The sequence below is a fragment of the Siniperca chuatsi genome, linkage group LG4 (assembly GCF_020085105.1).
Source record: "Siniperca chuatsi isolate FFG_IHB_CAS linkage group LG4, ASM2008510v1, whole genome shotgun sequence".
Classification (NCBI taxonomy): domain Eukaryota; kingdom Metazoa; phylum Chordata; class Actinopteri; order Centrarchiformes; family Sinipercidae; genus Siniperca; species Siniperca chuatsi.
In genome coordinates this window covers 24,266,939-24,280,422 of record NC_058045.1, presented here as the reverse complement: position 1 = coordinate 24,280,422, position 13,484 = coordinate 24,266,939, and the positions used below count along the sequence as shown (strand labels likewise).

Sequence of the window (13,484 nt, the reverse complement as noted above, 5' to 3'; positions counted from 1 at the left end):
TTTCCCCTGTCGGTGTGAAAAGCTCCAGCAGTGCATAATCACAGTGGCACAGAGAAGTACAGAGTGCAGCCAAGCAGAGCAATGCAAAATGAGCCACTGCTGCTTTAATGCCGAGAACATGTGCGGGGATGATGCAGTGCTTGCCCCCCCATCCCCACCCCCTGCCTCTGGGACCACATGCAGGATCTTTGGCCTTGGATCAATTCCAGTCAGAATCCTCCTCTTAAATGTACTGCAACACCTCTGATCACCTGAGCTCTTCAGTGGGGGAAAAAAAAGAAACCAACGGAGCAGTATGATGGTGCAAAGAAGGACAGCTGAGGTCTGAGCGTGAGCAGCTGGCATAACTTAAAGCTGCAACATGAAACTTTTAACCGATTTGATAGTGCTGTTCTCCTCCCTCTCAGGTTTCTGCTCCAACTCTTGTCACTCATGTTGATAAAATGTCTGCCAACATCTAGCATGAGGCCAAGGTAACCAGCATCTGTAAAGCCTCCATAGGCGATGCAGCCAAAAGCAATACTGGCATTCTGTGTTTTGAAGTAGCTTCACTCCACTTTTTTCCTGTCTGCTTTCTTCTGTTGTTATTGCCATGTGTTCGCTGCTCTGTGGCCACAGTCACCCGGCCATAAGCTGCTCCCACATCAAATGGTTCATAAAACATTCCAGTATTCTGAAACGCAGAGTCAATGCAAGTATGGAAATTTACATGAACTGATAATGGAATGACTTAATAATGGATACTATACCAGCCCTGGAAAATGCTTGCTTCTAATTGACTGTCAGGTGTCTATTAAATGAAATCAATACACATTCTGGTTAACATTTTAAACCACTATTCTAATTCAGTGCTCATGGTAGCCTAGGTAGTTACAGTAGACTATAAGTATGTGGATGCTTTACACTAAGTAAGTGGTTAAACTAACTAAAGTGCTGAACTAAAAAACAACCAAGCAGCAACCTGGTCCAAAAAACTGTTTTGGTCTCTATAGCTAGTTTCCCCCTTTGTGACAACTGTGGGGGGTGATTTTCTTAATAACTCACCCGTTTAAATTATATTAAGGCTTAAAGTTATGCATGATTAAGGATGTGGTCGCTTTGAGTGACAGGTGGTTTCCTTATCAGGTGGCTTGCCGCTAGGTGGTTCATCAAACAGGCTTCATTCGGTCCGTCTGTTTGCCCATTTTTGGATTAGACGAAGTCAGGGTCTGCCAAGATGGCATCGGCCAGAGCCGCCCACTTTGAGCTTCACAACAGCTCTTCAGAAACCTATGGGTGACTTCAAAGATACTACATCCATGTTTTATACAGTCTATGGGTTCAACCAATGATGCTCACTTTGTCAGCCTACCTTAAATGATAAGGGCTGCCATCATTCTACATTTTATTGTCCACAAATCCCATGAAAAGACCAAAAGCAACGTGTTTGTCCATCTCAATACTGTTTGACTTTCCTACCCTGTCTGAATGCCATTTGTTCTGTAAATGTTAAAAAAACAGGTGACAGATTTATTGTTTGAATCACTGTTTTTAAAAAGCTCAGTTTGTATATATATATATATATATATATATATATATATATATATATATATATATATATATATATATATATATATATATATATATATATAGACAACAATCCTGATGCTTTAAGCTATACAGGATGGTTAAACTAAAGATAATCGCCATGTTACCCAAAAACTATTGTTTTCTTGGGTAAATGTATATGCACAAAACTGTCCTGAAATAGAAAATAGAGGAACTAAAGGAACTCTCCATTATTGAAAACAAAGTTGGCATCTTGTTGTTTATTATTGCTTACATTATTACCTATGAATCATGAGTGTTGCCATTATAAAAAGGGGCTGATAAACATCACTTAGCTTTTCCCAAGCTTGCCGCAGCACTGTGCTTTATTTTCCAATGTTTGGTGACAGACATTTGACACAAAATAAATTGAGTTTTAGTGAACTGTGGCGAACCTTTTGGATTGAATCTTGGAAATGTTATTTACTTCAGCGCTGAAGAGGACACAGCTGAGCGTGCTGCCATTCATTCAATTTGTCAGGGTTTCTAAACCGATGAACTGAGTGATCGTATGTGAGTGAGAATCCTTATGAAGCCAAGTAGCTGACATCAAATAAAGCAGGTTGTAGCACAGCGAGCGTTCTCATCTGTCAACCATCAAAGTTTCCAGAGGTATCACATCTGACAGTCTACATGCATTAAACACGAGTTCGGTGCTTAAGTGCACCATGAACCTTGAAGAATTCACCAGAATTAGGAGTCAAATCTACTAAAAACTGATATATGCAGAAGAATACACAGTAAAAGTCATTCTCCTTTCACATTTAATAAAGCTCTGCAAAGATAAATATTTACAGATTTTACCTTTTTGATAATTCAGTGCAACCCCAGATTTGGCATGAGCGACACAATTTTGTGTCCAAATCAGCTTTAACGGTGTAAAACGTCTGAATATTCTGATCTCATCAAGGTCACTGTGTGTGATCGTATGGATATGGAGCAGCAGCATGCTAAAACACCATCTCAATGCCAATCTTTACTTTGAGCTGAATTTGTATCAACCCTGCAATCACATTTAAATTCAACCTCAGTAAGCGTCTGAATCTGACTGATTACCTGCTCTTTCTTTCTCTCTCTCTTGTATAGGCCGGTGTTTTCTGACTAGATGCATCACAAGAAACTTTTTCTGGGTACAGACACTAAACTTTTAATCAGATTGTGAGAACGCAGACTCTGAGCGCTCTGATCCTCAGCCAACTCCTCCACTCTCAGAAAGCACAGGAGACAGAGAGGAGCCAGGCTATACTATACCTAATCAGCACAATCGATCACTTTAATTGATGACAGCAGATAAATGATAATCAGCAGAGCCTTTATCAATGACTCTGTGGCCAGTCATTCAATTCCTGTCCCGCCCAGGTTATTAGACTCCCGGGGTTTGTCTGAGTCCTCCATTTAAGGCCAAGAAAATACGCAAGCATGTTGTCTTTTGCTCAGCCAGTAAGAAGCTGCATCATCCTTTCCAATATCGTGAAAATCCTGGAGTGGGGTATTATTATGGGTTTTTAGGAAATCTTTAACTGACCTTTAATTACAGCACCTGCACCAGAGCAGTCAGTGCTGTTTTTTTTCAAACACCATTACAGAGCATCAAGATGTGTTGATATTTAACGACTATCTGAGAATCTCTTTCCTGTCAGAGGTTAAATTTTTTTTACCTCTACTACAAGCGTCCCCATCAGGCCAATTTTATTTTCATGAAGGAACACACAAAATGTATCATCCCTCAGCTTTCTCCAAAATCAGACTGGTGTCTAGGGCTGAATATCAAACCAAAATACTGTTTTGATACAGAGCGAAATGTGTCCGCAAGGCAGTAGACATGGATAACTTGTTAAAATAGCTAGCATGCATATACAAATGTTTTCTTTGAATCTGCATGCTCCCGAGAGGTAAGTGCACGCAGCAGATCAGACTGCGCAAACTGGAGAAACAGTAGCCTAAAAAACAACAGAAGAAAGACAACGAAGGATGATACGGGCCCGACTTTGTGAGTCACTAACCTTTTTAGAGTCCTCTGTAAACACTTCTATTGTCGTTTGGTTTCTGTAGTTGGTTGTGTGTCTTTGCAGCGTGTTTTCTAAATGCTGCGCATGTGTTGTCAAATTGATGAAGATGTCTTCTTAATTTGCTTGTGTTTGGTCTATTTGTATGTGTTTTCTAAAGTTGCAGTGCGTTTGCCCTTATCGGCCACCGTAGAAAATTCCTGATTTAAATCATAATTTTTCAATATCAAATTTTAGACTTTTTTACTCAGAGTTCTTGTACATCTGTTTGTATTTTAAACAACATTAATCATTTGTGAACGTTTGCTTCTTGTTAAATAAAAAAAAAAAGGGGATTGTAGAGAAACGCATTCATATTCCATAAAAACAAGGTATTGAAAAAGGTATTGTTTTGGTATCGTATTGATAATAGTATGGAAACAACAAACAAAACCCAGCCTTACTTGTTTCCAATATATCAGTCTCTCCATTACTACAGTGATCTTTTTGTTTCATGTATGACTTATACAAATATAAAAGATCATACATCATGTCTTGCCACTATACCATCATACTACAGGGAGTGCAGAATTATTAGGCAAGTTGTATTCTTGAGGATTAATTTTATTATTGAACAACAACCATGTTCTCAATGAACACAAAAAACTCATTAATATCAAAGCTGAATATTTTTGGAAGTAGTTTTTAGTTTTAGCTATTTTAGGGGGATATCTGTGTGTGCAGGTGACTATTACTGTGCATAATTATTAGGCAACTTAACAAAAAACAAATTTATACCCATTTCAATTATTTATTTTTACCAGTGAAACCAATATAACATCTCAACATTCACAAATATACATTTCTGACATTCAAAAACCAAACAAAAACAAATCAGTGACCAATATAGCCACCTTTCTTTGCAAGGACACTCAAAAGCCTGCCATCCATGGATTCTGTCAGTGTTTTGATCTGTTCACCATCAACATTGCGTGCAGCAGCAACCACAGCCTCCCAGACACTGTTCAGAGAGGTGTACTGTTTTCCCTCCTTGTAAATCGCACATTTGATGATGGACCACAGGTTCTCAATGGGGTTCAGATCAGGTGAACAAGGAGGCCATATCATTAGATTTTCTTCTTTTATACCCTTTCTTGCCAGCCACGCTGTGGAGTACTTGGACGCGTGTGATGGAGCATTGTCCTGCATGAAAATCATGTTTTTCTTGAAGGATGCAGACTTCTTCCTGTACCACTGCTTGAAGAAGGTGTCTTCCAGAAACTGGCAGTAGGACTGGGAGTTGAGCTTGACTCCATCCTCAACCCGAAAAGGCCCCACAAGCTCATCTTTGATGATACCAGCCCAAACCAGTACTCCACCTCCACCTTGCTGGCGCCTGAGTCGGACTGGAGCTCTCTGCCCTTTACCAATCCAGCCACGGGCCCATCCATCTGGCCCATCAAGACTCACTCTCATTTCATCAGTCCATAAAACCTTAGAAAAATCAGTCTTGAGATATTTCTTGGCCCAGTCTTGACGTTTCAGCTAGTGTGTCTTGTTCAGTGGTGGTCGACTTTCTGCCTTTCTTACCTTGGCCATGTCTCTGAGTATTGCACACCTTGTGCTTTTGGGCACTCCAGTGATGTTGCAGCTCTGAAATATGGCCAAACTGGTGGCAAGTGGCATCTTGGCAGCTGCACGCTTGACTTTTCTCAGTTCACGGGCAGTTATTTTGCGCCTTGGTTTTTCCACACGCTTCTTGCGACCCTGTTGACTATTTTGAATGAAACGCTTGATTGTTCGATGATCACGCTTCAGAAGCTTGGCTATTTTAAGACTGCTGCATCCCTCTGCAATATATCTCACTATTTTTGACTTTTCTGAGCCTGTCAAGTCCTTCTTTTGACCCATTTTGCCAAAGGAAAGGAAGTTGCCTAATAATTATGCACACCTGATATAGGGTGTTGATGTCATTAGACCACACCCCTTCTCATTACAGAGATGCACATCACCTAATATGCTTAATTGGTAGTAGGCTTTCCAGCCTATACAGCTTGGAGTAAGACAACATGCATAACGAGGATGATGTGGTCAAAATACTCATTTGCCTAATAATTCTGCACTCCTTGTATATTTAAATATAAACAGAAAAGCTGTGAGCGGCAGCTCTCGTTATTCCCTTTCATTACAGATTTATGGGGGGATAGAAGTGAAAAGACAATCTACCATCTTGCCACTGGCTCTTGTTAATTGTGAACAAATTAGTTACTGGCTGCAGTCCAATCTTTTAATCTTCCTTTATTCCTCAGAGCCCTCTGGAAACTACCGGTATGTCTAAATTATGGCAAGAAATGCTTTCATACTACTGGTTTAACTTGAACTGTTTGTAAAAGACGTCGAGTACATGAAGAGGTGAAAAAAGGGTCACATACACAAATTTTTTTGTTTGTTTTGTTTAGTTCTAAGAAAGCAACAGCACTATGTGGCAAGTGACTCAGATGACCAGAGAACCGGACTTTAGCAGCTGGAAGGGTTTTGAGCTCAGCTCAAACCCCACAAATCTCCCAGTGCTTCAGAGAGCGTTTTATCTCCGCTGGTGTGTCATCAGACGCTAATTATTAGGCAAAAGACCTGACACTTACTCAGATGTTATTTCAATCCCTGACTGACAAACACAGACACACAGTGAGAAAAGTACTAGCTGCAGATCTGTTCCCATGGTAACATGGACCAATAGATCTCAGCTATTGACTGAGGATGAAGCTATCTGTAGACCTATTAAAGAAAACACCTACACACACACACACACACACACACACACACACACAGTGTATGTGTCCACAGACAAATGCTAACACACACGTACAAAAATCACACACACCAGTAAGACATCAGCCTCCAAAACATCCTTTTTTGTTATAAATGGAGATGGAGAATACAAAAATACAATAGAAATGTTTTTTCTCTACCTGAGACAGCTGAATGCTTGAGTAACCAGGTAAGAGAGAGAAAGTCAAACCTCCCCAAGCCATGCTGTAGTAAAGCTTGCTCTTAAGTGGCACAGCACCATGATATAAAAGGATATGTTGAGAGTGAGTGGGCGATTTATCAGATATAACTGGGGAGGCTGGGCAGATAAATACAACTTTTTCCAAATACTTTGGCAATCTTCTACCTTTTCTGCATGTCCGCTTTCATTATCAAATCTGCGCTTAACAATGGGGTATGCATTTAATACATTTGTGCCTATCATAGGGGCGCAGTCTCTCTTTATTAACCCCACCCTGAGTAATGGTGGCATGTGTTAGTAAGAGGAGCCAGTATTTCATTATTTTCCAATTTGAGAGTTAATAAGAGAGGTTGAGAGGTGGTACTGATAGAGTCGTCTTCTGGCTTTCTGACTCTGCAAGTTAGCCAGTCAATCGTTTAAATAATTATCAAAATATAAAACAGCAGCAAGCCAACAGAGCAGCCAGCAAACCATTCAACAATTTAATCCGACCAGCGATGTCAATGTAAAACAGAAGGCGGCCATTTGTTCTGGTTTTGTCCTCGAATTACTCAATTTTAGGAAAATCAGAAGGATGATTCTGAAGGTTTATTTTATATAGTGGGACTCCTGGGTGTCTGTACATGGTGTGTTTAAGCAGGATACATTGTTATGTGGCACCAAATTGTGTTTGCCTAAGACGGCATTATTTGTCCATAAAAGCTAATTATTTCAATGGATAAAAGAGCAAGCTCCTTCAGTTAATCATTGTTAGTATGATATCTTTAAATATCTCCCAATGAACAGTTTTGAAGCTACATTTAATAGCAGGAAGAACGATTTTATGGAGACCTGTGAACCACTTATCACTTCATTGCCACCACACATTGCAAACACCCAAGGGTTACCACTTTCAGGTCACATAAAATATCATTAGCAAACATGATATGAAGCATATTCACTCTGTATGAAATGTGATGTTGACCTAATGGTGGTAGGGTACTTAAAGACACTGAGGTTCTTTCTGCTTTTCCCCCCATTGTTTTGGTCTTTGTTTTGGGTGGGGGTTGACTTTCTAGTATTTGTGCGGTGACGGCTAAGATACGTACAGACTTGTTATATTTTTTGTGTTTTGGTTTTATCATTCATTATCATTTATATCATTACAATTTAGAAAAGCTAATAGATATTTTTAAAAATTTAAGTAGCACCATGTCTCATATTGAAAACCTTCCGATTGTCTGTGAAATATCCTGAGTAAAACTCAAGCCATTATTCATTATTCCTGGAAAGAGACAAGACATTTGACATTTAAGTTTTTCAAATGTCATCTTCAGTGCTGCAAGCACCAACGTTAAAATTCCATTCACATCCAGTGTGAGTTGGCATCACAAGTCTGAGTGGCCAATATCTCCAAACCTCTGCATACAAAATCTAATCTAAGCGTTAAACTATCTACATGGCTAGTTACCAGTAGGGTCAAGTGGTGAATTGCTCCTTTAATAGCCAGCTGCATCTCTGAGCACCTCTGGACCTGGCTTGAGCAATTGGATTCCTAATGAATCTCGAACGCATTTACATCTCAATTTTGTGGATTTCTGCTTTTTGTAGAAGACGTTTTATCACTGTGGGTGTATATTTATGCTGTATTTATGCTTAACTCTCCTTGGTACTGATTTGTTCAAGAACTTGTCAAAAATATAAATCAATGCAAACTTGACTATGTGCAGTCAAGGCCTCCTCCAAAGTTTAACCAACTCCAAATGACAAACAGTGACGCCTGGAGGTTGGTTGGGGTTGAGGTTTATGCTGCCTGAGAGCTCAGTCAAGCATCTTCCAGTGCTTTAATAAACATTAAATATATTCTTTTAAGAAAACCTTTCAGGAAGTTCAAATAGGCTACTTAGAATCATACCTCAAAAACATAAATCAAAAAGATAATTGCTTTTAGTTGTCAATATTATATTAAAATTATTACAAACCCTGTCTGTTTACTGAAGTACAAGAATGTCTTGTCCTCTTTAAGAGCTGTAGTCAAAGCAATATGACTGAAATATGTAAACGTCTTTGCTTCTATTTTTGTGTTTTCCTCGGATGGCTGTGAAGACACGGAAATCATAAATTATTTATCGGTGCCGACTAAGAAACGTCCCCTATGGATCTTGTTCGAGGTTGACGACCTCGGGGCTGAATGCTCCATGAATGAATAAAAAGTTTCCTCCTTAATGCCAAGAAACGGCCGCGGTGAGTGTGTTGTGGTGGCGCGGCGCAGCGCTGCGGTCCACCGTGCGCTCCGGCTGCGTCTTTGGGGACGTGACATCGTTAGGGCCTGTTTGCGACCACACCGATGGTTTAAATACATAACAAACATTTAAAATGCAGTCAGAACGATAAATCAAGTTCATTTAAACATATAGGTTATGTAAATAACAACAAAGCCCTCAGAGATCACCAAAACAGCTCCAGACGCATCAAAATGGCTATATCTATCACAACCCAGCTGTTGTTACTGGTTATCACCCACATCTAACACAGTCTGATGAAATCTTCCACACACTGATCTTCTCCTAAACTGGTTAATAAAAGAACTGCATTTTAAGATAAATCAAGCCAGCTTGAGACTGGAATGGGAGTCAAAACATCCACCGCCACTCGGGCTGCCGTCTTTGTGTTTATGGTTTATTTAAAACGAATAAAAGGACCGATCTTACAGGTTGGATAATAACACAGCATCAGTGTTTTACCGTCAGCGGCCAAGGAGCTCTGCATCATCAGCATCAGCACCGCGCTGATGGTCACAAACCACCGGGCCAGCATCCCATCCAGCGCCCGCGTCCTCTTCCCGTTCCTCGGCGAACAGACGACCACCATCCCCGCATCCAGGATCCATGCCGTCGGAGAGGAAGAGCGGGGGTCTCCATTATTATTTACCCCTCCAACCCCGGGGCCACTGCTGCTGCGGCTGGAGAGGAGCGCATGTTTGGGAGCCATTGGTCAACCAATTAATCCTGAATGGAAAGCATCTAACGGCGCTGGTGTGGTGAAAGGCATCCGATCAACGTGCCCCCGGTGCGGACAAGCAGGGCTCCGCTCTCCATGAGCCTGCTGGAGGCTGCGGGGATCGATAAGGAAACAGAGATTTTTTTTTTGCCCTTAACGCGTCTCACTGTGTCCGTTTCAGTGTGTGGGCTACGCGCGCTGTGTGTGAAGTCTGCTGTCCTACTGCGACCGCAGAGCGCTCTCCATCTCTGCCGGCAGCTGCATCAGTGCGCGGACACAATACCGGAACACAGCGTATGCTGCTTTCAAAATAAGAGCGTTCAATTTGTCAGGAAGTGCATTTGGCATGGTGTGGTTAAGACAGTTAGCCTACATCTGTTTAGTATAGGTGGCCTATAAAACAGTTGTATAATGTCTTCTGCGGCCCTGGGGGGAGTTTTAAGTCTGAGAAGACCATGATGATGTCATTAGGATTATCTGGGTTTGGAGACTACACATTATAAAAATAAAGATGTTACAAACTGGGGGCGTGGAGTTTGAAAGATGTGGGAGTTTTCCAGGAAGGGAGGGTCAAGTAAAAAAATAAAATAAAAATACGCTATCAAGATGCATCATTTTTAATCTGTCTCTTACCTCAACTTTATGAAGTGCAATACTAAATTGCTGGAGTATCCCTTCAAACATGTTTTCTATGACATAGGCTAATCAATACAACCTGTAACAAAAGCTTAAACTTTAGTAGCCTATGTGGGGACGCACACGGCCATGTTTTGGTGTTCTTACAGCATACAAGTTTCCAGGATCAACATCTGAAGTTGATCCTGGAACTGCGCAGAACCCTTAAACTCCCAGGCCTCTGGTAGAGGACCTGAGCTTGACACATACCACCAAGGTGGGTGAGGGGGATTTATTTATCTATGTTTATTTATGGGTACACTTTAATTTTTAATGGGCAAAGTGCCTAACTTCCGATCTTGTTTTGGCTAACTGTGGCTAGCTTGATGCAACTTCTAGCAGGTATAACCAGCCTGCGTGTTTGGTGTAATTATGGTGAAAATGACAGGAAGCAGACTGGTCATAACAGCCCAACTAATTAGGCTACCCCACCTCTAAAAACGTGGACGAGAGGCAAGACAACTCACTTGTGTCTTTCCTTACTCTTTTATGGACCGTAGGCTACATGATGCCCGCTGCATCATTAAAAAGGACCTAAAAATCAAGGCAGGCAGTGACGCCAGCGCTGCTCTGCTGTGAGATGTGTTTAGGCAGATCTGAGTTCAGCAGGAGGCAGGCGGCCCCTGGTGGGGGCTGAGGACAGAGTCGCACTGTCTGTGCACAGTTACAAAAGTAGGAAGACAGCCACGCCGGGGAAATACACTCATCATTAGAAGTGTTCCCATTGCGCCCAATTTAGGCTACTGTAAAAGAAATAATGGTGAAATCATTCTTTTGCTGCTGGAACACCGTCTGGGACCATACATTTGTAAACACTGTTATATGTCAAAATGCATTAGCCTAAACCTGCACAGAGGGAGGCTTATGAGAAGTTATCTGAATGGCTTGTGTTTGGTGTAATTATGGTGAAAATGACAGGAAACAGACTGGTCATAACAGCCCAACTAATTAGGCTACCCCACCTCTAAAAACGTGGACGAGAGGCAAATGTCAAATTACAGAGAAATGTTACCACCAACTTTTGCCGACGTTCTCCAAATGCTTGTCAAATGCACTTTTTTTTTTTACTTGAAAAACATAAAACATGATGATAACAACAAATGATAATTTGAACAGATATTTAATTGGATAATTTATGAACTGTCATCAACTGTCCGAACAGGACTTCCTCACAGCAAGAAGTTGGCCTGTGGGCTAGAAGTTCTCCACTGAGAGTGAATCACCATTTTATGACATTCAGAACAGCAGCCTATAAAATAAACTGCTCGTTTTATAGTTTTTCCTCAGCAGTGGGCAGACAAGGCATTCAAGAGACCGACAGGCTGGTGTAGAAATGAGGCAGAAAAAGTTAAACACAGAAAATGGCGGCAGGTGTGGAAAGCTAGTCTAATTGTTCACAGTTAAAGACTAATATCTTAGGTGTAGCCCACATAAAAAGCAAAGCAAAGCAAAGCAAATGTCTTACCCCAGTTGAGTTTAGATTCTGTATCTGTGTACGATGTCAAAGCGAATGTGCGTGAGAAGATGCTTTGGCGCCAAAAATGGTTGCTTTCGTGATCCACGTGCGACTGTGCGTCAGGCGCGCGCGCGCGCTACCACTTGTAGTTAATGGGTTCACGGGGCTTTCTCACCAGACATTTTGACTTGACATAGCAGATAACAACAGGTGTAACTTATTACAATAATGATGGTGCCGTTCCAACAAATAATGCAATGCAGCAATTAATATTATTAAGTAGGCTACACCTGTGTTGGACAAGTCAAAATGCCTGCAGGGGAAAAGGTCTATTCAAATTAGTTTCACTCAACATTTCCCCTTGGTCATGACATTGTTGTTTGCCAATTTTTAAATGTAAAGTTTTATTTCCACATGTCCCTAAATGTAGCCTATTACTCACAGGCATGTTTGTCCTGCCAGTGTGCACCTGCTATGAACTCCTAAAACAAGGTGACATTTGAAGTTCGCCTATGCTTGAGGAGATAAGAGTTAGCTGGTTAATAAAATTGATCAAATGTATCCTAAACCTAAAAGATGGATCAAATATGCATCACTCAAGAGCTTTAGGCCAATTAGCACTGATTTCCGACTCTGAGTCCTACTCGGCTTGATAAATAGGGGCTGTTCTTGTCATTTGCACCATACCATACTGTAAAGTATCCAAATGGCAGCATGCATTCAGATGAAAGGAAGGGGCAGGGCAACACGTGCACATCTTAAAAGCTGAGCAATAGAGTTAGACTGATAAATTGGCAGAGCCAATATTACAGTAGCTCATAGCTGATATATTGGTACCAGCGTATATGGCAGGCCAATAAGTAGGCTAACTGAATAAGAAACTGCAGCCAAAGATGTGTTAGAGATCATTTAGAAACAGTGATGCCTTTGCAGTTTGTCCACCAGAGAGCTCTGACAAGTTTATTTTTACTGTTACAAGATCACCATAATAAGGTATCTTTTGCAGGCAACTATACTATATATGTACACTATATTTGTCAACCTTTATCATTAAGGTATATATATATATATATATACATATATATATATATATATACATACATACACACATACACACTCATGCCATTTATATACATTTTATCATACACAATTATGATAAAAATTGGCTATTGTGCTTCCTACAATGCTATGTAGACCTCTGCATTTTACTAAACCTGCCTAAAATTTGTAGACTTTCTGACAGATAGTTGTATTTGCATGTTTACTACAAAGACTGTGTTGTCTTTGACTGATATTGAATTCTACCGTCTTTTAGGAGAATATTAACTGTAAATAAAGTAAAGAGATTAAATAGATTTTTAACCCAAAATGAAGCTAACAACCTTTATCATTAAGGTAGGGCAGCCTGTATGCAGCCTGAGCGGCAAAACCCAGGGCAAAGCAGTCATTGCATCACTCATTGCTGCTCTTCGGCTCATTGCTCTGAGCGCACAGTAATAACCGAGGGCGACTCAGATGAGTGTATTCAACATTTTTAGCAACTCCGATCTTCTCTCATCTGGACAGTAAGAAGACAATGTTCAAAGAGACTTTTATAAGAAAATCGAGCTCAGGTGAGGGGACAAAAATAGAATTTCGAATATGTCCCTCTCCATCCCCAGTGGAAATTACACAATTGACTGGTAGGGTTAACGAGGTCACCAACTTTGCCATGTTAGTATATTAATGTATTTTTCACATGTTCATGTCTTGGTACACTTAAAGATAAACATTGTAAGATCACCTTTATTGC

The 13,484-nt window shown here is 40.6% G+C and overlaps 1 protein-coding gene across 4 annotated transcripts in view; it reads right to left on the bottom strand.

Annotated features, from left to right (window-relative positions):
• Positions 1–11,864, bottom strand: part of kiaa1549la (KIAA1549-like a) — a 118,615-nt gene extending 106,751 nt beyond the window's left edge. The window contains exons 1-2 of one of the 4 annotated variants that reach the window (XM_044191819.1): positions 11,702–11,864; positions 9,306–9,673 (exon numbers count right to left, since the gene is read on the bottom strand). In XM_044191819.1, coding sequence (XP_044047754.1) covers positions 9,306–9,552 — 247 coding nt within the window. In that variant the 5' untranslated portion in view covers positions 9,553–9,673; positions 11,702–11,864. Of the gene's footprint in view, positions 1–9,305; positions 10,115–11,701 lie in introns of those variants that run through there. The other 3 variants (XM_044191822.1, XM_044191821.1, XM_044191820.1) reach the window with 3 other exon arrangements.
• Positions 11,865–13,484: the final 1,620 nt, after the last annotated feature.